Genomic DNA, 25634 nt, shown 5'->3' on the forward strand with positions numbered 1-25634 from the left:
AAGGAAAAAAAATGAACTACCTTACACCTCCTCACTGTCAATAGCCTGGGTTTTTTCTTTTGTAAATGTAGCCACACAAAAAATCAATGAGATTATATTTAAACAATTCAAAACAAAAACTACAGTTGAGTAATGCAGATTTTATTGTTTAAAACTCTCTTAAATAGTCTTTCTTACACAGGATAAAGAAATGCTTGCTTTTTTTTTTAAATTTAAAACAGATGGCATAACTTCTGAGAGGATTTCCTTACTTTGGACATTTTAGAACATAGTGTTTCTTGGTTTCCAGCCCAATATGTGCTCATTGTTCTTCTCTAAGCCAGAATAATGAAATGGTACTATGCACTTTAATTCTATATTTGTCACTCATCTCCCAATAAGTTTAAACTTTTCAGTTGCGGGTAGAAAATGACATGTCGCTCAAGCTCAAGTAGAATTTCCTTTTTCCATATACAGACCAGCACCACAGAAACCCCTTGACCCTGACAATTTTTCACAACAGCACCAACCTTTTTCATCACAGCCAGCTTAACTGATATCCATTACACAGCCCAAATGTTGGCCTTTTCCCCCCCTAGTTAACCAATATGACAATATATCAACTGCAGTTATAGTAATGTTCACCAGGTAAGCACGGCCACTGTTTGTACAGGGTAGTTGGGTTGGGCCAGGAGTACACAAGGGTTCACATGTCAAGGAGCATCACTCTGGGGTCCTCCACCACTGACTTGATCTTGCGCAGGAAAGTGACAGCCTCTCTTCCATCAATCAGACGATGATCGTATGTCAGGGCAACATACATCATGGGACGGATTTCCACCTAAACAAAACAAAAATTACTGAAACCAAATTTTAATACAACAAACTGGTTCCCCCTCTTTCCCTGTGATGGTTTGTTGCTTGCTTCACTCAATCAATAAATCTACCTGGACTAAACCAAGCGAAAATGAACACTGATCAAAAAAAAAGATTATAGTATTCTTCCATGATATGGGCAGCTTGCACTCCAGAATATTTGCCATTAAAGCCAAACAAAAAAGCGTGAAAAAAAAAAAAAAAAAAAAAAAAAACGGTTCAAAGGCTGCTGAATATCAAAGTATATTAGAATCAAATAGAGCCAGCACATGTATGAGCAATTGCAACTACTGGTGAAAATTGGATATTTTCTTACAAACAAAGCTGCAATATCAATTACAGGTAATTCCTAGTTCTTACTTAGGGAAATATATAGCAATTTAATCTTTTTAATCAAAAAACATTCATAAATTATTATTTGATCTACTAGTGTGTTATTGCTCAATTCATACTAATTTTTATCATTTTCTAATGCGATTATTCTAGTGCTATTCCGTGGGGGCGGCTGTATTGTGTACACAGCTAAATGAGACGCTATGTAAAGCGCTATTACGGCAGACCATTCACCATTTAAAAACAACTGTCTTACGTAATAACAAGGAAACAAACCTTGCCACCAAGTGCAACAGGCCTGTCAAAGATGCCATGCATGCCTAAAATGGCAGACTGTGGTGGGTTGATTATAGGTGTGCCGAACATGGACCCAAACACGCCGCCATTGCTGATGGTGAAAGTTCCTCCATCCATGTCCTCAACAGCTAACTCATTCTTACGGGCCTGTAAGAGTCCATGTCCACAATTAATATGACAGGCAAGACAATTAAAAAAAAATAAATAAATAAAAAAAACCCCTCAACATTAATGGGTTACATAAAAAGTTACCTTTTCTCCCAACAAATTGATGGCTTTTTCAATGTCTGCAAAATTCATTTCCTCAACATTACGGATTACAGGAACCACCAGACCCTGAGAGAGAAGTCAGATGACTGAATCTTCTGCCGTTCACATTAGAGATAAGTGGACTATAAAGTACTTAGACTTGGCATTATAACATAACTGGCTTGTCTTACCTTTGGCGTGGCCACAGCCACACTGATGTCAACGTAGTCCCTGTACACAATCTCTTTGGTTGTGTCATCAATTACTGAAAACACAATGAGAACATAAATATTGTACATAAAGTCTGAAAATTGTTCAGAATCACTTCACTTGCTATGAAGATAATTTTCCTTTTCTCACGTACCATTTCAGTTACATGCAAGTAAAAAGGAAGGTGAAACCCACATACTATTTTGGATTTTTAAAAGCCAGCAACACAGACCATCCCTGCTTCATTGTGGTCTATCTAAATAGGTCACGGTGGTCTTAGGGCAGTAAATAAGTTAGTGTCGGTTTTGTGGTTTGACTATGAAAGATACTGAAACTTCAATCTTTTTCTTCACCACACACACTTGCACTGACTTGATACAAAACATTCAAAGAGACAGATACCACAAGGTAAGGTTCTTCAGCCTTTTAGAGTTAAATCTATACCAGCATTGACAGCAGGTTGTTCAGCCAGAGCGTAGGCAGCAGCCTTCACAAATGCAGACATGAAGCCCAACTTGATGTTATGTTTTTTTAAGAAGACATCTTTGTAGGTCTTCCTCATTTCTGAGATGTTGCTGAAAAAAATAAAGAAATATAGACAAAAATGCACAGTTCAAGTAGAGTAGGTGTGTATGTATAAAAAATGAATTCTGTTCAAGTTCTTCATCTGGCTGTGGGTATGATTCAGTGAAGTTCTATAGGCGAGTAATCTGGAAACCATTTTTTAAAGATTACTGAAGTTTGTTAACTGTTCTACTGCCATATGTGCAAAAAACATTTAGGATGTTTATTTAAAAGCCAATAAAAATCAGTGACTCTTGTTATTACCCACATAACCAAATATACCAAAACATCAAAATGGTTTGTAAAATTTCTAATCATGTTGAAACACTGAGGTAACAAACCTGACAATTTTCAATTTAAAAGAAACCATGTTATTGCAGATTATGGTAAATTAAAGCTATTGAAATCAGCCTGCTAATCGTTTCACCGTCGCTCATTTTTCTCTTGTATCTCTCTTTTTAATTGTTTGTTTTCCTGTCTCTAACCCTGTTGAAGCTCTAGGGTTTCTCCGCTAACACAATTAGCCCCTCCCAAGACACAGACTCTCCGAGAAAGGAGAGAAGAAGCGATAAAAATCTTCACTTTCTAGAGCCTGTAAATCTTATTGGGCTGTCATAAAAGCCCATATCGGTTGAGGCAGCTCTCTCCACTCAGAGCGCAGGTCTCTGTGGGCCCCAGATGCTCCGGCCTCCTGCTCCGACTACCTCCTTCGGCTCCAGATGAGCCCTAGCCTGGGAAGTCTTCCTCCAGACCGTCAATGTCAATCCAATTAGGATACACAGAAAACCCTGAATAGCCGAAAGCTGACACCACACATTTGCGGGTAAAAGAAATCCTCAAAGTGTCCTCTTCAGCACAGGGGGCAAGTGCAGACAATAACATTTCCTTGTAAATTAATAAAACTTGTTTTAACAATTCTTATCTTCGTTTTAGATGGCATTATGACCAAATATTTACATTCCAGTGTTTAAGAGGATATCACGTTTCAAAAAGCTTTTGTTATTGGGCAGATTCCAATCTATAACCATTTGTGCAAGTGTTGTTTTGGCTTTAAACCAGGACACAGTGCCTGTAGAAAGTTTGGATTAGTTTTTCTTTATGTAAATATTTTCTACGTATAAGAATTTTATAGATAGCAAGTAAAAGTGAAAACAAAGAAAATGGTTTGAAATGTTATATTCTACCCAGGAGTCTTATTTTACATATTTGATGTATTTTAAGCAATTCAGTGCCATCACTCCCCTTTTCCTCTCCCTCAGTAGTAGTTTCTTTGCAGCAAATTAACCCAGCAGGATCTTCGTCATGCTGCCTTCCCTAAAAGGTTTAGAGATAGATATGTGCATACAATATGTGACTACTACATGAATTCTAGGTACAGGTGGAGATTGGTTTTAATCTAAGCCGTTATGTGTCAGTAATTTCTGAGGCATGTCTTAAATGGCCCATAAATTTATTTTTTACTTAGTCGAGCAGTTCATTGCTTCAACACTGATTACTACAGTAGTTGAATAGGGTTATGTACTGGTTAGGCAAAACACAACTAAATGCACTAGAGATATCTAGATGAAGAAAAAACAATGTCTCTAAAACTTTTACTGGTAACATCCATGCGGTATGTATACGGTAAATATTGTATGTATGCTACACTCGTAATAAAGTTGTGCCATGTGGCAACCTTCATACTGCAATATGCGTGCAGAGGTAGGAACCTGGACTTTTAGAACAAGCATGATGGCTGAAACAATGGGCACAATACAAGACCAAACTTCTGATAAGGAGAGATTTAGGTGAATGATAAAAGTACTCACATTCATTACATTACCACAACAACAGTGTAAAATATGACAATAGTGATATAGTCTAAAAATGCACGGTAACTTACATCTTTATAAATATCTTAAAAGGTTTGGACTCCTACACTCTCTTTGCCTTAATGTCTTCTATTTATATGTGTTAATGTAGCATGGAGCATATTTTTCATTTATTATCAAAAATGGCATTGGGGGCTTAATAATGTGGGTCAACCAATTTAGAGTTTCCTACCTCATGTCGACCTCATTAAATGTAGTCAACATAGCGCAGGTGTTTTGGGCTTCCTTCAGTCTCTGGGCAATTCTCAGCCTCATGCGGTTCATCTTAACCTAAAAACATAAAAATGGAACTATCAGAAATATCAGTCTCAGTAAACAGTTCAAAGCTCTTTTTATCTGACAAATCTCAACATTTGCAGAACCCCAAAAAACAGCTTTTGTGTGTTGAGGTAATTTATGCACTTTACCCTGCTCTCTGTCCTCGCTGCTTTAGCTGCACCCTCTGCTTGGCCCACTGACGCAGCTGGAGCAGCAGTAGGCTTCATGGCTGAAACTATGACAAAGTAGCAGTTAGTATTTCTAAAGATCAGTTTAGTGGAGCTGGTAAAGGCCAATGACTGCAGAGAGCCAAAAAGATTATTAATGTAGAGCTGGAGGTCAAGAGTGCACTTTTCAAGCTAAACACTTCTCACATAACACCTACCGTCTGTCTGATGGCAACTAACCTGGTTTGGTGTCAATAGCATGTGCTGGCACAGGTGGCACAGGGGGCATAGTGGTGGGAATGGGGCCCCCAGCTGAGGGCAGAGGTGGAGAAGGGGGAGGTGTGGCAGCAGAAGGTGGCGGAGGGGCAGCAGCAGCCGGAGTCTCAGTTTTTAGGGATTCTGCAGCTTTAGGAGCACCCGCTTAAAGATACAGCATGTGAACAGTTAGAATAATACTGATATTATCTCAATAACATTGGCCAATAATATTTTACATTCTCAGTGAAACTCAAGTGCTACAGACCTCCTTTTCTAAGCTTGAAGAGAGGAGTTCCTCCCTCAACCTTCCCGCCATCTGGGACCAAGAGCTCCTCTATCACTCCAGCAGCAGGAGAGGGAACCTGCACTGATGTCTAAAAGCAGGGGCAAAAGGAAAACAAGTCAAAATGATCACAAATTTAAAAAGGAAAATGTTCCAGGAGATTTCCTAAATACCAAATACGTTTATAAATTGGCTGGTGCCAATCTAATGAATGCATGCATTTGTTCTACCTTATCAGTCTCAATTTCGCACACCACCTCATCCTCTGAGACAGTGTCTCCAACAGCTGTAGGGAGATAACTTCCTTTTAGCATCTAAACACAAATGGCCTAATTTCTTTAAGTTTGGTTTTAATTTTTGTGTTGTGTCTATGTTAGAAAAAAAAAAGAGAGTTTATTAATTAAAGAGGTTACCTTTCTCCCACCTAACATCACCCTCTGTGACAGATTCTGCAAACGCAGGGGTCTTGACTGTGACCACTTCATCTCCTGGAGGATATAGAGTCAACGGAAATGTATGTGTTCACTCCAAACAACGTAGATGTGCTTTACTGTATATTCAGAATAAAAATGAAAGGCATGCAAGCTAAACATACTGTGGGCTACAGATGTCCTGAAGTACTGGATTTGGAAGATGCTGGAGCGGGGATCAGTTTTTCTGAAAGTAACAGAAATTTTTAATTAGTTAATTCATTAGATCAGCCCATGATTTGGCTTGTGTGCATGCAGTGGCAAATAATTTAAATTGGAGACTGACAGACACACTGATAATTGATGTATGGCAGTGTTTGGGTTTCAACGCTGGGAAATCTGAGGTAATAGGTGAGTGACCGAAGACAGCACATTCAATAAATACTTTGTGTGTGTGTGTGTGTACTTACACATTGTTGTTGAAAGTGAAAGAATGGTTAGCTGATAGGCCTGTTGGAGAAAGGACAAGAGAGGCATGTTAATTAATTCTCGCAGCCAGATTTTTCAAAAGCAACAATAGAGATTTAAGACTTTGTACCTAAACGGCAAACACACGTACCTGCCGTGGCACGACGGGCTAACACATTATTCCCCTGTAAAAAGCCACAGTGCAGTATTAGAAAGTGTCTCCATCTTTTGTGATGCAAGGTTTAACAGGGTAAGCAAACTTCCATAACATATGTGCTCATACAGTGAGTAACACGGACATGAAATTCAACTAGCATGTTGGTCGTGATAATAAATGACAGTTGGGATTGTACAAAAAACAAGAGGAAACAAGTGTTGAAACCAGTGTTGTTGGTCAAAGGCCATTTCAATGTGCTAGGCAACGACCTTTGATATAACAACAAATTTATCTTGTAGGTTATAGCTGGCAGGTGCGGGTTTTCATTAAAACTAATCTAGTAAATACGTAAAGATTTTATTAATTTATGTGCTGGACACACATAACAAGAGTCTAGCAACATCGTTTTATAAAGTTATTTTCCTTTGTCCCTACTATTACAACTATGGAATCATGTAGCAAGTAACAAAGAAGTAAACAAGGCAGAGTACATTTTAAATTTAAGAATCTTAACCAAATTTTGATTTGGTAACAGGTTTACACATTGTTTGGATTCTCTCAACCAGCTTCATTAAATCAAAATCTTGAAAGGTTTTGAAGCAGTCTTCAAAGAGTCCCCAAATATGCTGTGCAAGCCAAATGGGATGATGTGTCATGTCACTGCAGAATACTATAGTAGCCATGCTGGTTAAGTGTAAATTTAACTAAAAGAAAATCAAGTGTCGGAGGCAAAGCAACCCAATACTATCAAATACTACATTTTCACTTTCTCAGTCTCACAAAGACACTGCAGACCACAATACAGAGTTCCAGTAGTCTAGGTCCATTCCTTGTCAATGCAATTCTCCTATTATTCTCCCTTTGTAGTGGTTTCCTTGCAGCAATTTAATCTTGAAAGTTGTCTCCCATATATAGCAGATAAAATACATCTTCTACTAGAGCTCTGATAAGTACTGATGTAGGTTTTATAGTGAAGTTTTGTAGTGATTTCTGAAGCTAATAAATTCAGATGTACCCTTGGGCTTGGTTGGTGAATTTTGTTTAATAATGTTTGATGATTTTTGCAAAGCAGTACACTCAAGACTTTTAAACCACTTCAAACTGTCCACAATAATCAACCTCCATGTCTTAAAGCAATATTAAACTGTTGTTTGGCTTTACTTGTTTGAGTTGTTCATACCATAGCATGAATTTCTACTATTTGCTATACACCAGCTCTAATTTAACACTACAACCTAATGGTCTCAAAGGCATTAATAGAGCAAGACAGTCTACCAATTAACTTTTGAGATGACAGATCATTGTAGGGCACTTGGTTAACATATTGTCAATAGTGTGCAACCAAGACAAGCAGTGGTTGCATGCAGAATTTATAATTATGTCCTCCATCTCATCTTAAAGAGCAACTACACAATTGCTAACACTCGGACTTTAATGACATTTCACTTTGCTTAGTTGCGTAAGCAACTACAATAAAATACACTGCGAATAAACACAATAACCTAATACGTCCGTTAATCTAGCAAAACTCGCAATTTTCCCACATAAATTTCATGACCTCAGCATGACTGCTAAAAGCAGCTAGCTACCCACCCATACATTTAGCCTAGAATTGTTAGCATGTTTCTGCTACTTATAGGTTAGAGTTATCCTTAAACATTGACCGGTACTTTTTGCTTAGATCGAACATCTTGTCAAATACGAAAACAAAACACACGAAACTGCTTTTAAGTTTAGAAATGACTGCTGCACAGACGTGAGTGAAAAGTGTCATACTGTCCTTGGCTTACAATGTTAGGCCTGTCCTGGCCTAGAGCAGAGAGAAGGTTAATGCTAATGCTAGCTCTGACAGAGCTGAACAGACCGAAGCTATGCTATCACCCACAACCACAGGCAGCGACAAGTCCTGTCGCTAGTGGCAACCACAACGACTTATTTACTTGTTTGCCTACCTGGCGGATGACAGAGAGGGAACGACTAAAATTTCTTGCGAAACACCGGGAATGGGATAACATGGTGGCTGTATGACAGCAACCTGCCAGCGGAAGGGAAACTCCCGTCACAGCAACGAGCTACACAAGCGAGCGCGAGAGCCGAGGAAGTCCAGTGGGATAAACCAAGTGGTCTAACTAGGAGGGGTAAGGGGGGGTGGTCATTTTGGTCTAGTCTGAACTCTCATCATAGTGTGACCACTGAGAAATGACCTCACCCCAAAAAAGTAAATTCCATCTTTACAGTCTGCGGAAAGACACAAACTAAGATACGATACTGTAAAAAACAGAGTACATAAAACAGCAGTTATATCACCTTTGTAACGGACACAACCAGCCTTATGCTACATGTCGTGAAGAAGATATTTTTTTCAATTTATTTTTATAACTTATCCATATTTTTACTTATCTTGCAGTGTTTTGTTGCGTGTCCAAGTGATTGATGATGGCTACTGGAGAACAGGAACTGAATAAAGCTATACTGGGGGTCTATGTGTGCATGTAGCCTACGACCTGGAAACCAAATTATTGTTGTCCATTTCTACATAAAGATTATCCCAGAATTACAGGGTTATAAAAAATGAATGCATAACTGGTTCCAGCATTATGTCTCGTGCTTCAGGTTTATACGTTTAAAGCACACCACCAATTGCGTGTCACCCACCTTACAAATATTGTGTTCCTCCTGACATTTAGGTTGTGTGGGTAATGAGCCCACGACCACCTCAGAGCTTTCACGTGGCCACGCCCCGGCTCCTTTTGACGTGCCAACTCTCCTGCACTTCAACTGTGCAGCTCACAGTCTGCGCAGGCCGGCACCTCCACAGCACGTCCCAGCGCAACAGGTAAGGTCCCGTCATTGCCGCTCAGATATGTGTGAACCGTGGTTAAACTGCTGCTCTGTGTGAGTGTGACAAAGTGCATGTCTACAGAACACTGCGTTTCACAACTTAGCTCTTCCGTCAGGTGTTTTTTTCTGAGAAAGGTCTGCACTCATTGGTATGTTTGACACTTACGCATGCTTTTATAACGCCGCTGACAAGTGATCGCACACATTTGTTGGGCTTTTAATTGGTTTATTAAAAGTTTATTGACTGAAGTAGACATGTGTTTCATGCCCTAAATCTAAATACTTGTGTTTATACCAGTGTGTACCCTGGCGTTATTTAGTTTCACTTATACATTTGTTTTAGTTTAAATAAAAAGTCATCAGTAAATTTGATATTCTATGCTTTTGCGGGTAGTGGGCATCAAGTTCACTATTTATCCATAAAAAGCAATAGAATAAAACACGTTGGACGTCATAGTTAAATTTCCGATATAGAATCCATGTAATATAGAATCCATGAAATTTAAAGTAAAACTTGAATGACTGTACTCATATTTACAGAGACCTTTTTAAAACCTTAAATATTTTGAATTGTAGCACATGTAATTTTTTAAAAATATTTCACTCAAAGAAAATGAAGCAAGTGACCACACAAACAAACATCTGAGCTATTTGTTTTTACTGCTGAAAATTTTCTTGCCCATTCCTTAAGATAAAAACAGTTAACAAACAAAAAAACAAAGGCAAAAACTTTAAAATAGTTTTTCTTGTGAAATATTAATTGGCCAACGGCATGTTAGTTGTGCTTGAGGTACAGCTTTCAAGAGCTGAAATTCCCTTTTCATGTGCATATAACAATTGTTCCTTATATATCAATTATTAAATACTAAAGATGCAAGGATATGGAAGAATATATACTCTCTATACTTTTCCTTCTAATAGAACTGAGTATGCAGGTTTTGATTCTATGATATGCAACATTATTACTACATTTGCTTGTTATTTTTGCAGTAATTTGCAGTAATTTTAACATTAAAAACAAAATCATCTGTGAAGGTTGTATGTACGGTACTTGTAAAAAAACACATTGTAAATTTTAGATTAATACATAATCAAAATGATGTAAATATGTAGTAGCAACAAAAGAAAATGTACGGAGTTTTAGATTCTTAGCATAGTGTTGAAACACCCCTCACTCTTGAAGGAGTTCTACATATACCGACCATTATTTAGCTGCTTTTTCCTCCCTCTGTGGTCATACTTATTCCAAACATCTCAATCTCAACAATCTCAGATGGATTTAGGTCAGGTAATTGAAGAGGTCAGGTCACCTGATGCAGCAAGCCATCACTCTCCTTTTTGGTGAAATAGCCCTTACATAGCCTGTTGGTGTGTTGTGAGTCATGGACATTTTAAAAAAAACAAATAATGGTCCCACTAATCACAGACAAGCTGTAGTGGTGTGCTTCTGGAGCAATTTAGACTATGATCGCCTCAAACATGCTAAGAAAAATTGATAGATATTACAACTCATAAAGCTGGTTAAGATATTTACAATAGTGTGCAAAGCTGTGATCAAGACAACCCGATTGAGTTCTGAGCTATTTGAAATATAAAATAAGGTTTATACTTCTTTGCTTAATAAATGATTTCATGTGTTTCTTCGTTATTAGTCTACTATGTATACATTTTTAGCAATATAGCTGTGTTCTAACTTTTCACTGGAACAGTGTTTATATTGTACATGAACATAATTATATTATACATTAATATACTTCGTCTTTGCTAAAGAGCTACTGCATTACATGCCAGGGTTAAAAGCCACTTTTAAAGCAAAGGCAAATGGACAAAAACATTACAATGTATTTTTCACTTTAAAAGGATTCAAAGACAACAAGCAATAAAAAAAATTACACATTAGATTTATAAAGGATATGGGGGTTCACATTTTTATCTGAATCTTAAAATGCAAATCTTTGTGTTTTGTTTTTGTCTTTTCAGATTTCTCCATTTCACATAACCCCCAAACACTTTTCTCAGTGAGCATGAACCTCAGTCTTCCCGACCAAAACATGCACAACTCCAGTGAAAGCTGCCTAGATGATGACAAACCTGACATCATGTTGCCTTGCTTCAGAAGAAACATGTATGACGAGCATCTGACCTCATACTCTAATGGATCCATCATCTCTCAACTCCTCCGCAAGACAATCCATAACAAGAGGACATTAGACGAAAGCCCTTTCTATCTTTCCAGCACCACTGGCACTGACTCCTGCCAAGAAGACCAGAGCAGTGTGTCATCAAAAGACAGCATGGTTGAAGCTTCTTCTCCCAGGGGTCACATTTCTACAGGCACTAGCCCAGAGGGGGAGCATCCCCTATCTGACCACATGCAGGCCAAGAGGGCCAGAGTGGAGAACATCATCAGGGTCATGGTGGGTTCTCCCAACAGCAGGCATCATGGAGACAGTGAGAGGCCTGACACAGATGCCAAGGACACCCGGGAGGCGAGAGAAGCATACAGGGAGAACAAACGTAAACAGAGGCTGCCTCAACATCAGGATCACAGTGTTGGAGGGCCAGTGAGCAGAGCACATACAAGCAGCAATAGTGATAACTGCAGCACCAAGGATGAGGAGTGTCACAAGTTGAAAGAGCAGCTCCACAGCATGCAAAGGCTCTTGCATCAGCTCCAGGAAAAGTTCCTTCAAGTTTACAACCAGGAAGATCCTGAACGTGCTGAGAAAGATGAGACAGATGTTGTTGTTCATGACACCCCGGGAGAAAGCACAAACTCCTACGGCATAATCACTGAAGATGATTTTCAAAGAACGAGTAGCAGGGTGGCTGCAGAGTGTAAGGACCGAATGAAAGAAACAGGTTATGTACACCAAAGAGATAGTCAGAACCTACAGGAAACCCTGAAGCAGGAGCTAACCCGGGCTGTTAATGAGTGTGTGGACAGGGTGTTCAAGAAGGTGTCTTCCACAGGGGTGGACCTCTCCCCCCAGCCACGCATGTGCTCATCTCCAGAGATGCAGTTAAGTGTGAGTGCTGACAGGAAGAGCATGCAGGGTGGTTCCACACAGGAACAGCCTCAGGCTGAGGAGGCTTCAATGAAACCCGAGTCTTTGGAGTACTATGAAAACTCTGAGACTCCACAGGACCAGACAGAAGCACTGTCACTGGTGGTGCGCAAGCCAGCAGTCCCCCCTCTGAGCTCAGTCCCCCCAACAGTTAAGAGGCCTTACCCTGTGCACCAGACATCGTTTCAGTTCAATTACAGCACCCCTCTGCATGACAGCCAGATCCTCGAACACCTTCTCAAGTATGGGCCGCATTCCAACTTTGGGGGTCTGCCTTGCATGCCCCCGTCAATGGACAGGACATCGCCAGACTCAGTGGACCTGCCCTGGGACACGATCGCTATGAGGTCCAAGGTGACATCCAGCCACCTCAGTCACCACCCTCGTCCGTCTGCCCTGGGGGCAGTGACGGTCGACAACCTGTGTCTGCCTCACGTCAAGATCGAGTGCGGTGAACTTCAGAGCATGGCTGAACGAAACCCCTACATGTCTCTCAACATATCCTTTCGCTTAAAGTGGCTTTGCTTTCTTGTCTTTTATTGATGCATAAATCACATATTGTGTTTTAAATGAACAAGGTAGCTAAAATGATAACTAAAAATTTTAAATTTAAGTTAGATGTAAAATGTAAATTTAGATTTAGCATAGACATAAACCAGCTTGTATGAAATGACTGATGATATTTTTATTATAGACTTAACAAAATCAACATCCACAAACAAAATTTACACGAAAACATGATTTTAAAACATCGCCATTCTGAAATATTCAGATTACAACAGGTTGTATCATTTATATTCTTTATATTCCTTTTATTTTACTCAAACTCCCTATATTACTTTATATTTATTTATAGCGCTTCCAACTGAACAATCGTTGTTTGAGGCTCATTGCAGCACCGGCAGTTCCAGTAACAAACTTCAAGGAGAATTTTTTCTTTGATCTCACTAACCCCATAGAAAATTATAGCATCTTCTTTAATCTGAGCCGAGTAATGACTTTAAGTCTAGAAAAAGACAAATAAAAAGGAATACAAGGCTTTGATAAGAATTGCCAGGAACAAAAGCCAATTTTTCAAAGGCAGAGAAAGCATCAGTTTCTGTTTCAGGAAGCATCGTTTTTTCAGACTTGAAAAGGTGCAGGATCTATTTCTCCATCATCAGAGTGATAGGGGTGCATCTAAAAGGTCACATCTGAGTGCTGGTGGAAACCGCAAGTGCTTCCCAACCATAACACTTGAGCTCTTGTCTTGAGCATTTGTTGTTGGATACCTTTGTCAGAATGTACATGATTGAAATAGAGTGCACGATAACAGTATTTTTGTCTCGTAGGAACTCAAAGAAAATCACTCTGGCAAAAGTTGTCCTATTCAGTAAAAAATATACCGTTGTTTAAAAAATTTAAATGACATTTTAAAAATTCTATAGTTGATGTTTTCCACAACTAACATGATTTAAAAAATATTTGTATCTCACCATTCTCTGCTTTAGTAAATTAAAAATACATAATATGTTTGCTGTCTCAATTTATAAAATAAATGGTTCTAAAATTATTCTAAAATTGGCACAGAGGAATTGTGTTTTTTTGCAGGCCATTAGAAAGAAATATTATGTGCTGCCTCAGATTCACTTTATTTCTACAGTGCAAAGAACTCTGCTTCTCTTTGAACAATACTACATCAATATTTGATTCCAACTTCCTTTTTTCAAAGGCAGCGTTCCCTAATAAATGTATAGTGTGGTGACCTGATAAGGAAATATTATGACCTAAGGCGTGGTGGTGGACTACAGAGGAAACGCTCCTGATCATCTTCTTTGCCAGAGGGGGAAATGCATTTATTAGTGTTTGCCAAATAGGAAATATAAGGTGTAACATATGATGAACAAATATTAAATGAATTGCTCTTTCACATTCTTTTACATTCTATGTAGTACATAATAAAATCAATTATTTTAATTATATAGAACACGTAGCTTTTACATTTTGTAACATTTTTGTGATCTTTTTATTATACTCATATAGTTTTTTTTAAAAGGAAATAAATATAGTACCATGTGTTGTCTTTAAATCAACTTAATTATGTCCTAAAAATCAGCTTCCTTTTTCAAAACATTTCAAAACAAGCTGTCTTAACTGCCAGGCATGAAGTGCTTCGATCTCTAATTAAAAATCCCTAATCTAATTCGTAATTTTGTTTTGCCAATAAGCACATGTTAGGGTCATTATTGACTCCCTGGTTAATGCCAAGCTGTTCTTTAGTGAAATTCAATTTGGCTGAGGATTGCCGGCAACACAATACTCTGGTCTACTATCACTTTGCACAAGACTGTATACTGTGTGTTATATTACGTTGTCATTTTTTTTTGCCTTAACATAAATGGGAACATCCAGGAGGGTCTCACCCCGAGCCATCTGAAGAAGGCAAAACTCATGTTCTTCTACACCCGCTATCCCAGCTCCAATGTGCTGAAAACTTTCTTCCCAGACGTCAAGGTAATTTTTATAGTACAGTGCTTTTATATATAATAAAAAGGTTTGACGTGTTATTATTTAACACCATGCAAAGTTGTTTGCCCTGTGTTTAACTCTGCTGTATCTACTTGTGAGTGTGTGATTGGGACAGAAAAATCAGCAGTGTGTTGGAGGAGAGAAACAAAAAAAGCAGAGGGTTTAAATAACAAAGCCACTGAGCTGCTAGTATGTCCTGGGGGCAGTGGGAGATACAGGGCCATTCTCTCTTTAAAAAAAGCCACTCCAGTCAGCAAATGGAGTGACAAAGGACTCTGTAGGAAAGGCATTGCTATTGAGTGTCAACACAGAGTTGGTATTAGAGACTTGTGTGGCAGAAACCAGGCGGTGTTGAGCTGGCCCTAAACACAACATCCTGTGCGTTTTGGCCTGGGTCTCATGTCATGACTCCTCTTCTATCTCCTCATTTTGATGCCTCGCTTGTCTTCTTATCTGTGTCCTGTTGTTCTCATGTATCCCATTTATCGTTGTTTTCCTCCTGTGTATTTTCGTGTTTATAACACGACTTCCCACTCATACCTTCTCTCCTACCTCACCTCCAATTCTCTCCAAACACCTTCCTCTTCTCTTTCATCATAAGTCTTTCTCTTCCATCTTCTCCCCAAGCTTGTCTCTAAGCCAGTGCGGGCCTCTCACTCCGCTCTGACCCCCGGGGGTCAGGGGGGAGGATGCTGTTGCTGCAGCCCTGCAAACATCTCCTCCTTGCTTACAATCCTGTGGTGGGAAGTGGCACTGAACAAAAGAGCAACTAATCCCAGTGTCTGATTCCATCCAATCAGCCTGAGTCAATGAAAGGGAAGCTTCCTTCTGTCCTTACGCTGCCGCTTTCTCACCCACCACACCAGAGAGAAGAAGCGTCTTTGATGCCTGCCCAGCCCTTGGGCATTTTTTTCTGTCTTTCTGGATGACGAGATAGAATAACAAGACTAATGTCAAGACTGAGTTTAGAAATACAGCGGCATGACAGATGTTTTTTCACTCTGGACATTGGTGGGAAAAAGATCAGAGCAATTAATGTTGCGTAGAGTGACAGACCATTAGGTGGCATTTTGCCCTACAGGTACTACAGGCAGGTTTTATAAATGACAAATCATCAGAAAGATATTTGATTTTTCACTGAAAAGGCCTGAGATAATATTTAATTTTAAATGGATCTCAGTTTTTGTTTGCCTTCTTTACAAGGGGGCTCACAACTCTGAAGCTAGGAAGTCATTTCATCCTTATATGGAGACTTCAAGTACTTGTCAGTGTGGGGTTTTAGATGTGTAATGGTACCTTTAGCTTATGAATGTGATAAAGTCATGTACTTTTTTCTCTCTCCCTTTCTAGTTCAACCGTTGCATCACCTCTCAGCTGATCAAGTGGTTTAGTAACTTCAGGGAGTTTTACTACATCCAGATGGAAAAGTTTGCCCGTCAGGCCATGGTTGATGGCATCAGCGATGTCAAAGACATTACAGTTAGCAGAGACTCAGATCTGTTCCGGGCACTGAACATGCACTACAATAAAGCCAATGACTTCCATGTAAGTGTTACTCATTAGTCATTACTCTTTTGTGTTGCACTTTGTATTGTGTGCATTTAGATGATTCTAGCTGATTTATTTTTCAGCAGGTCTTGTCTATAAACTCTGTAACAGATACCCTGAAGGTCACAAAGTGACACATTATCTTTTTTTAACCCATAAACCATTTAAGTGTGTAAATTTGTCATTTTACAGGGTGTCACATGCAAGACTAATTTCTGGGCAATTGCCAGCAAGAACTGAATTACATCCCCATACAGCAGCAAAAACATATAGGAATTAACTTAATTAGTGAGCTGTGGAGTTGCTGGGAAACAGATTTTATTATGCTGCTTAAAACACTGTAGTCACTATCTTAACCTCAGCAGAACTTGCTGAAGTAGGTTAGACCTCCACCATGTGGCTGTGGTCACGTATGTCCATGTGCTGGCCTGTGTGTCACACTGCACCTGTGGCTGGGCCAGCCTTTACAGCCATTATCTAAACTCCAGAGTGATGCTTTATCAAACTGTGGGAAGAGGAAGCCGCAAAATCCCACTAAAACAACTCAGGATTAGAGGACCAGTACGCCTGAGCGAGACCGAGATTGCTACTGATGCGGAATGCTGAGAAAGACGCTGTGGATTCTGAGAGAGAAGGCCGTGTGGTGGGAAAGTGACAAGACCGTTTTCTTTACCTTGGGACCAAGACATTCCTTTCCCAGGGATGCTTTTGTGTCAGGAGATGGGGGGAAAGAAAAATAACTTATGCCAACAAGTGTTGCACTAACTGACCAGTGGATGGGAAAAACAGCTACAGGATGTTTTTCTCCCAGCATCTCCTGTGTCTAGACTTTATTTATTTTTATTTTTTTATGGATTGTTCTGACAAATCCCGCAAATCACACCCTCAACATATCCATCTTTAATCTTACATTTGAATGTTTCTAATCTTTAGCTTCTTGCGATATATGTATGGTAGGATACATAATCATGCTTTGTTGTTTGGTAGAATCCCCAGGAGAAAAGCTCAGCAGTGCTGTAGTTAGTTTATGTTCAAGAGGCCTTCAATTATAGTTGATGATTGCAGCATTGAATTTATTATGTGTCAAAAGAACAAAGAGATGAACTCCCTTTTATCAGTTTGAGCGTTTGAAAAAACGTAATTTTGGCTTTGAGAAACCTGAGAACATGTGCTTTTTTTATTAACAGGTTAACAAAAAACGAATATGGTGCCAATTTCACTTATAAATCTCTACGTTTTCCCTCTGTTCCAGGTTCCTGACAGATTCCTGGAGGTTGCTGAAATCACCTTGCATGAGTTTTACAATGCAATTTCTGCAGCCAAAGATTCAGACCCTTCTTGGAAAAAGGCCATATACAAGGTGATCTGTAAACTGGACAGCGACGTCCCAGATGAGTTTAAGACATCCTCCTATTTATAGGCTGAAGTAAGAGAAGTAAACAGGTGAAGGAATTTGACAGTATTAGTTTACAATTTCTTGTAGTGAATTTTAGTGAGATGAAATGTAGAAGCTGAAATAATCATTAAATCTGTAAATCTGTAAACACGCACACCATTTTAAAACTTTAGGATCTATAGTCTTAAGTTGTGTGTACTACCTTTACCAAAAAGCAAATACTGACAAATATCAAAGCTCTTGTGCTTCATTCTTTGTTGAGTATTTACTACTTTGTTGCCTCAATGAATTTAGGCAGTTATTGAGTTTTTAGGTGTGTAAAAATGTTTTCAAAACTGAAAAATTCATAGTGTAGCTTTAATTAGTTGAACAAGTTTTTTGCAATTCCCTTCAGTATTAGTTTTTACTTTCATTCCTTTTCATAGCCGTGTGTTGTGTAAATGTTCATGCACTGACGTTCTTTGTTGTATTGTGTTGTATGGTATAAACTGTTGGCTTGACGGAATTTGCATGTAAAAATAATGCAAGAGACTGTGATGAGATTTATTATCTGTATAAAGTTATGATGGCATTAAGGTCATGTAAAGTACAATCATTTTCAAATATTTTAGTCAAAAACATTGTACTGGATAAATATTAAAATTAAAGATGCACTAAATTATAATGTAAAATTTTGTCTGTTATGGTTTTATTTGGCAATAGTTAATTAATGTATTGGAAATGTTTTTTAAGAATCAAGACCCAGAAGGTAAATGCTTTATTTTTGGTCCTAAATGTTTAACTTGCCCGTGAAAACACCGCATCCCGATGCCAAACCGTTAAGGTGCCTCTAATCCATGTTCAGCAGTCAGCTGTTAAATGTGCCCCAAACTATGCTGTTCACATTGTTCACTGAGGCCAATTCAAGTCAACTTTCTAAGCATTCATTGTGTGGCTTCTGCGGATGCGGACAACTGCCATTTCTTAAAAACAACCACAGTGCATTCCCTCCTAATGACTAATGCCCGAGAATGACCTCATATCGCAATTGTGCAACCAAAGCAAAATTCCACACACCCGTTGACTTTTTCTTCCAGGCATCCAGTCCAAGCACACTGATTGCACACACACACACACATGCAAGTTTGGTGACGTCAAAAAATATAAATAATAAATAAATAAATAATATATAATAAAGCAAAATTTCAGTTAATTAAAATTGATCAGTAAATCAAAGTATTGTCACATTGTTAGTGCTATTATTGCATTTATCACTGAAAACTTTACAAACAGTGTCAATGTGCCTTTCAAATAAAGAACAAAGTTATGAATGCACCTTACACAACAGCATACACTGCAATAAAAGCAGACAGTTTCTTGTCACTGTGTGAGATGACACTGTCAGAGCCCAAAACAGAACATTTAATTGGAAAACCTAATAGGCACCCAAGCACCAATTACATCAGAAATTGTAATATTAAGGAAATTAAAACATTAGTTGGATTGGTTGATGACAAAGACTGGAGACAATAAACCTTACTAATCTTAATAGGCATTTCTTTTCAATTAGATCAGTCTTCTTCAGTAAATTGCTTTACACTCTCAATTAAAATGCCTCCGACTGAACAAAAGTGCTTTGCTTAAATTAATTTGTTGTGTGACATTTTCTGAACAAGACTTGGTAACCTCTGATATAATGAAAGAAAATGAAGAAAATACCTTCAGTTGTTTAACTGCCTCTGGCTGACAAGACTAAACTTAAACAGTACAATATTAAATTAGTTTCTGTGCAGTCTCAGGTTAAGCAAAGCATTATTTGTAATGAAGATGAAATAAAATTCAAAGGCAACAGAACAGGATAAAATTAAAACAAAAAACACAGCTGCTCCGTGTTACATGTTTATCTTATTATACATTAAAATTATTTTAAAATGTTTCTGCTGATGAAGTGGTAGTTTTCTTAGCTTTTCACACTGAAAGTGACAAAATAAAAAAAAATTAATTAGACACACTCACTTCATGCTTGGAGAATCTGAGCACAGAAAAGAGCAACAGCATCATCTAGTGTATTTCTATTGAAATACACAGTGCTCGGCTTGCCACAAAGTCAAATGATTAGTATTTGACTCTGCAAGCATGATATTTCACACTGTTTTTAATACCATTGTTTCCTTTTAACAGGAAATTTACACAAAACATCTTTGATTTAGCCCATTAAATATGACACATAGGAGTGCACTTGTCACAGTATATTGGATGCTGTTTCAGATTTACTCAGTTTTTCCTCACAGTAAAGACTCCAGAGAAGTGGAAACTGTGAAATGTTAGGTAATTATCATAATCATGTTTTATACATTTGTGAGTTAGAAAATCATGGCCAATTTGCATGTGTGTGTGCGTCTGTGTGTGTGTGTGTGTCAATATTAGTTGAAAAATGTGTATCTCTTTAGCAGGGTCCTGGAAAGACAAAGAAAGGATCAGAAGCCCATGAGCTGGAGACAGAATGAGCTAGGGAGTGGGGGCACTGGGACAAACCCTCTGTTTAATCTCCTGCTCAAAGATATGGGCATTTTCACAGGCTCACACTGGGAGGGCACTAGGAGCAAAAGGGAGTGCAACTTGAGGATGAAGGCCGCTGACTTTAAGCTGCCCTTCAGACAACCACTTCTTGGTGTAGTTTAGTGTGATCACCAGTAAATCTTTATTAATTTTAATTGGAGCCCCCATTTAAAAGAGCAATTAAAGCGGATTAATCGAGCCCATCCCGTATAACGTCTTCTGTTAATTAGTTTGTCAGCACTGTTTTAATATCGCTTAATGACTTCATATTTCAGGGATGACATTAAAGGGATGCTGAAGGAAAAGAAATGGCCTTATCACAATGCGCTGCTTTAATGGGAGATGTCCCCCGCCAGCGGACAAGGTCAGGACTGGGGCCGCTGGGGAGAAAGAGGCTTCAGGGTGGCACTGAGGCAGCCACCTCCAGGGATATATTACCTCACACACACTGCCACACAGTCAGTGTTACACACACTTTGTAATTCACTGAGTAAAGGTCATAAATGAGAATTGTAGATGTCTGTGAACTGGATTTTTAGTTTGGATGATGTGCTTGAAAAATAAAACAAAAATTTAGCTTTTTTGCAATATTAGTGGATGAGTGCATCTGGAATTTGAGGCTGCAGTGTGCTACTGTTTTTCTGGATCCTGTTTGCCTTTATTCTGTCTATGCTTAGCAGAATCTACTGAATAGATTGTACGTCAAAAATTCCATTCACATTCCACAAATGTTTACCTGACACAAATTCTACTGTAGACAACCAAGATCACATCAGGATCGTTCAAAATATGGTATAAAAGTTCCTTTAACTTCACATCAAGACTTTTATATATCCTGCTTGACGTCACAATCAGTGGTTATTGCCGTTCACAGCATACAAGTCTTCAATAGAAGGCATGCATCCAGACTATTTTGTTTATAAATATTGCCCTGTTTATTATTATTTAACCTTTTGTGTTACAAGTGACCTAGAATTTGCATATACAATATTATTTATCTAAATTTAGTGTATGCTCTATATATTTTCATCACTGTGATTGCCTTTATTCATTGATCCATGTAAAACCTTTTAGCAAAATATTAGACTGACATTCCTGTAGTAGTTGTGGACATGAGGGAGTGCCAGGGAAATTAAAAAAAAATCTATGAAGGGGCTCCATGGCTTGAAAAACTTCAGGAACTACGGATCTACATACGTAGGAAACAAACCAAAGATATATATTGACAAATAAAAATGACTGCACAATGTTGGCTGTTTAAATGACCATGGGCAGTGTAATGCTGTACCTTTTCACTGTCATGTGGAGTGTGTTCCCATGTGAAGCCCCAGATGTTGAACAGAAGCATGAAACACTCAAAATACTCCTCTGAAGGACCTTAAACACCAAGTTCAACTGTTTTATAAGCACAGATTTGATGTACTGTAACTGTTCATTACATGATGCTTGTACATCAGCTTGTGATGCTCCCTTTACAGTGACATCAAGCCAAAGGTGGCCAACAGCACATCCTCCTTATTGCAGCCCTGGCTGGCATGCATCCCTGGTAATTTGAGTCTGTCCTCACACCTCCATTCTCCTCAGCAGATTCATAAATCTCATTCCCATTATCCCGCTAATTAGCCAGGATTACAGGAGCATGTAATGCCCCCGCTTCCCAATAGATTGATTGGAGGACAGTCTCTTTGTTTTGAAATCACTTCCTGATTGATGTACAGAGCCCTAGTTTGCAATTGTAATGGCCCAGATGTTAACAATCAAATGTGTTTCCGCTCCAGGAAGTAACAGTCTGTCATGGAAGAGGAGCCAGCCGAGCGTGTAACGACACATCACAGGAGTGGGAAGGAGGGACTGCAGTGGGGATGGAGACATGGGGGTGGGTTTGTGGGGGGTGTAAGGTACTGGAGCTCTGGCTTGGTGAGAGAGGGCATAATGTCTGTACCCATACTTCCATTTAAGGTCTGTGATTTTGGTTGCTTTCGCAGTAGATAATTAATAATATCGTTTTTTCTGGTGTTTCATTGTGTATGTGAATTAGTTCTTATTGCTGTAATTAAGCCCTTTATTCTTTTAAACTGGACAAGTTTGAAAAGTTCATACTTCAGATAGGTCATTATAATTAGTGTCTGTCATGTTTAAAGGAATTGTTTAGGTTATAAAACACAAAGAACCAAAACTTGATCAGCACATTAGTGCTGAACACAACAGTATCTGTTTCCACAGTGCCCCCCCACCGGCTCAGAAAGCAATCCTCTTCGCAAACAGTAGAGGGCACTATTGACTAACCAAACTCTTTCATCTTGTTCCCTTCTCATTCCTTTTTACTTACCCTTCACCAATAAATCACTTTCCCGGATAGTTAATGGATATAGAAGCAGATCATGAGTGAGCTATCTGCGGGGCGATAATTTAAGTGAAGATCCCCACACTGATTGCAGTGAAAGGTTATTTATTTCAACAATAATGCAGGACACAAAGGGGGAATCTGGGCAAGATTACCAGCTAGGGTACGCTAGAGTGCTCATCTCCAATGGAGCAGCGTGTAAATTGGGTTCACTTTCCCCAATGAAAATACAGACTGCAGTTTATTTCAACTTTATGCACATGGAAGGTTGTGCCTTCCTCTCAAGGGTAGTTGGGGACTTAGAGATGGCTGTGCATATGAGGGGAGGGTGGGTTTAGACCTTGAAAAATGCCCCTTTTGTCCCTCAGTCTCTGGAAGGCTGGACTATTGAGGTATGGTCCCCCATCCACCAGTCCCCACTCTCCTCTAATTAAAAAGCATGATGACAATAAGGAAATGGTCTAAAGCAGTTTCGTCCGAATAATGGACAGAATAAGCACATGGTCCTAAATGGGACAGAGACAGACTCTGTGTGTATGTCTTTGTGTGTGCGTGTGTGTGTCTATACTGTAAGTGTTTATTTTTGCATGCATGTGTGTTGTGTACACAGCAGTACTGGGCACTATTGATTGACTGTGTTGGTGGAGAACCACAGGGCACAGAAGCCAGCACAGCTACTCCACTTCTCCCCTCATGCAGAAAAATGCATGATTAAGGCCCAACTGACATGTCTAAAAAGTCCTGGAGAGAGAAGAGAAAATAGCTCCATATGCTGCCCCAAGTGGCCACATCATCCTGAAAGTATGGCACTGCTAACTGTCTGGCTCTGCATCACTTCCAATAGCCTCTAAACACTGGGGTCTACAAACATTGCCACTGGTAAACACATGTCATCACGGAGCAGAAAAAGCTGTAGTGTGCAATGCTCAGCACACAATGTAGTCTTTTACATGTCTGTCATGCTGCAGGCTTTCAACTCCACTGTCAGCTGAGATATGTATCAGACATGGATCCCATGCTGTGTGAGATATAACCATTGGGTAAGGGATTGGAGCCCTTGAGCTGCATGATAAGCACTGTCACAGAGACATAACATATGTATCTATGCTATGCTTTGCTTAGTGCACCAGCAGGGTTTGGTTGACTTTACCTGCTGGCAAGTGAATTCTCCTGCTTAGTGCCAAATCAACGCATATGAAGTAATAAAGAGAATGAATAGCCATGAGAGGTACAGTGAATGAGTGTCTTTAAGAGTCCAATGTTTAGACTCTCCCAGGGGATCTCTGCTCCCAGATGGCCCAACTGATCATCAGACTCCTTCCTCCGGGTGAAACAGGCTAAGCAGCCGTCTCTATGTTGCCGTCTTTCCAGATGGGTGGATCGCAGGTCAAATCCTCCCAGACAGCTGACTGGGGACATTTGAGTACCTGGTCCCATGGGGACAGCATGGGACAAGAGGGAGCCTGCCTGAGACTGGCAGCCGCAGCACTTCCTCCTGGCCTAACACACCCGAGGGTGTACCTGCTGCTCGGCTTGTGCCCCAGTGGCATGTGACAAATGGTGACATGCTTCTGCTCCCCTGCTTTGTTAGATTGGTGGCCCTGATTGAAAGCAAAGCAGCAGGCATCTCTCAGATCCATATGTCTGCAGAGAAAAAAAACGAGAGAGGGCAGACTCATCTGCAGCTTTAGCGAACGCTCAGACAAATGAAAATAAAGTGATTTCATTCCAGCACATAAACGTATGCAATTTTCTGCGATAATGAGGTAGTGGAAATGGGCATATGCACTGCCATCATTTTATTTACATATGGATGAGTCAATTTTTGTTTTTATGCACACCACTTTCTTCATTAAAATGTGCAGCTCAAGTCATTCAAGGAAGGATCATATTTCATGACGGAATAAGGGAAGTTCCAAAGGATTTTGAAGAAATAAAACAAAATAAGAAGGCAACTGAGCCGGGCCTTCCTGGGAAGTTCCAGCAACCTTTATTAAAAGTGCAGCATGATTGATAACCTGCCAGTCATCAGAATAATCACAACCAATCCCGAATCTCACAGCCAGCTCTGCCTCCCGCCCTCATCTTTTATGCCCCTATCACCCCCAACACATCCACTTGCCATTGAAAACCTGTAATTGAATGAGTTTTTGTCATTATTGTGATTAATCATATTAATTTGAACTAATTAAGAGATGGTTTGAAGTTATGACAATTAGATTAATGAAATTAGTTTTAACTTTTTTTCACCCAACCTAATAAAAAAGGGGAAATCAGACGAGGACTGTTATGAAACAGTTGGCAATCTGGATTTTGGGACTAATTGAATGTCTGATTTTATTAATGATGAAATTTATAAAAGTCCTTGAGGGGGGAATTAACGCAGATTCAAGTGTGGAAAATTGATTAAAATTCCTAGAGATATTCCTGTCATTAAAGGCAAAGGCTCTGTTAACTCTGGTCCAAGTAAAAATGGGTAGTGTACATACACAAGGGCTTCTTACAGTGACTGGAGGGAGATATAAAGGATTTAAGATTTTAGAAGCTTTAAAAAACTACCTTAACTGGGGTTATTAGAGTTTCTGAGCTAATTGTTTATATTTGCTCCAATTTTCCGTCTTCTTTATACTGGGCTCCCATCAAATTGTGAATACAACACCTATATGAACTCTTATCATACCCTAGCGTATTATGTCATATTGTATAATATCATATCAAATCATATCACATCGTCTGATATCTTTCTGTGCTTGGTGGTTTGTTCCTTCTCCAGGCCTAAAGTTAAAGGAATCTACCTAAATCTAACCTAATCCACTGGTCTGCTATCGCTACAGACCCAGGGACACAGTTTTAGCAGATTAAGCAGCACTTTGTGATATGTGCTCTAGTAATATACTTTACTCTCTTTTACCTTTGGTTTCTAAGCAATGATCCACAATTCAAACTGTTTTAAAGCTGCATCATAAGTGCATAGGCCATTCATCAAATAGTCACTAAAAACTAAAAACAAT

The 25634-nt window shown here is 39.2% G+C and overlaps 2 protein-coding genes across 2 annotated transcripts; one reads left to right on the plus strand and one right to left on the minus strand.

Moving 5' to 3' along the window:
- Positions 1-120: 120 nt before the first annotated feature.
- On the minus strand, positions 121-8489 carry dlst (dihydrolipoamide S-succinyltransferase). Its single transcript, XM_067478815.1, has 15 exons — positions 8333-8489; positions 6375-6408; positions 6226-6265; positions 5941-6002; positions 5759-5833; positions 5576-5631; positions 5328-5436; positions 5045-5224; positions 4787-4872; positions 4552-4649; positions 2389-2519; positions 1926-1999; positions 1738-1821; positions 1465-1632; positions 121-820 (listed from the first exon to the last, which is right to left on the minus strand). Exons 1-15 carry the CDS (start codon positions 8393-8395, stop codon positions 686-688), a joined length of 1395 nt encoding a protein of 464 aa, XP_067334916.1. The 5' UTR covers positions 8396-8489; the 3' UTR covers positions 121-685.
- A 144-nt stretch (positions 8490-8633) lies between these two features.
- On the plus strand, positions 8634-18551 carry prox2 (prospero homeobox 2). The gene is made up of 5 exons (XM_067478822.1): positions 8634-9216; positions 11341-12787; positions 14675-14782; positions 16148-16342; positions 17598-18551. Exons 1-5 carry the CDS (start codon positions 9080-9082, stop codon positions 17763-17765), a joined length of 2055 nt encoding a protein of 684 aa, XP_067334923.1. The 5' UTR covers positions 8634-9079; the 3' UTR covers positions 17766-18551.
- The last annotated feature ends 7083 nt before the right edge of the window (positions 18552-25634 follow it).

The sequence above is a fragment of the Channa argus genome, chromosome 16, assembly GCF_033026475.1.
Source record: "Channa argus isolate prfri chromosome 16, Channa argus male v1.0, whole genome shotgun sequence".
Taxonomy (NCBI): domain Eukaryota; kingdom Metazoa; phylum Chordata; class Actinopteri; order Anabantiformes; family Channidae; genus Channa; species Channa argus.

Bases quoted from the DNA above. Each gene is read 5' to 3' on its own strand.
- dlst (XM_067478815.1), bottom strand. From the start codon at position 8,395: ATGTTATCCCATTCCCGGTGTTTCGCAAGAAATTTTAGTCGTTCCCTC. The intron at 5,225-5,327 runs GTCTGTAGCACT...TGTATCTTTAAG, and splicing joins CTTCAAGCTTAGAAAAGGAG to CGGGTGCTCCTAAAGCTGCA. The intron at 4,650-4,786 runs GTAAAGTGCATA...TTATGTTTTTAG, and splicing joins CAGCGAGGACAGAGAGCAGG to GTTAAGATGAACCGCATGAG.
- prox2 (XM_067478822.1), top strand. From the start codon at position 9,080: ATGAGCCCACGACCACCTCAGAGCTTTCACGTGGCCACGCCCCGGCTC. The intron at 9,217-11,340 runs GTAAGGTCCCGT...TTGCTTCAGAAG, and splicing joins AGCACGTCCCAGCGCAACAG to AAACATGTATGACGAGCATC. The intron at 12,788-14,674 runs ATATCCTTTCGC...ATAAATGGGAAC, and splicing joins ACCCCTACATGTCTCTCAAC to ATCCAGGAGGGTCTCACCCC.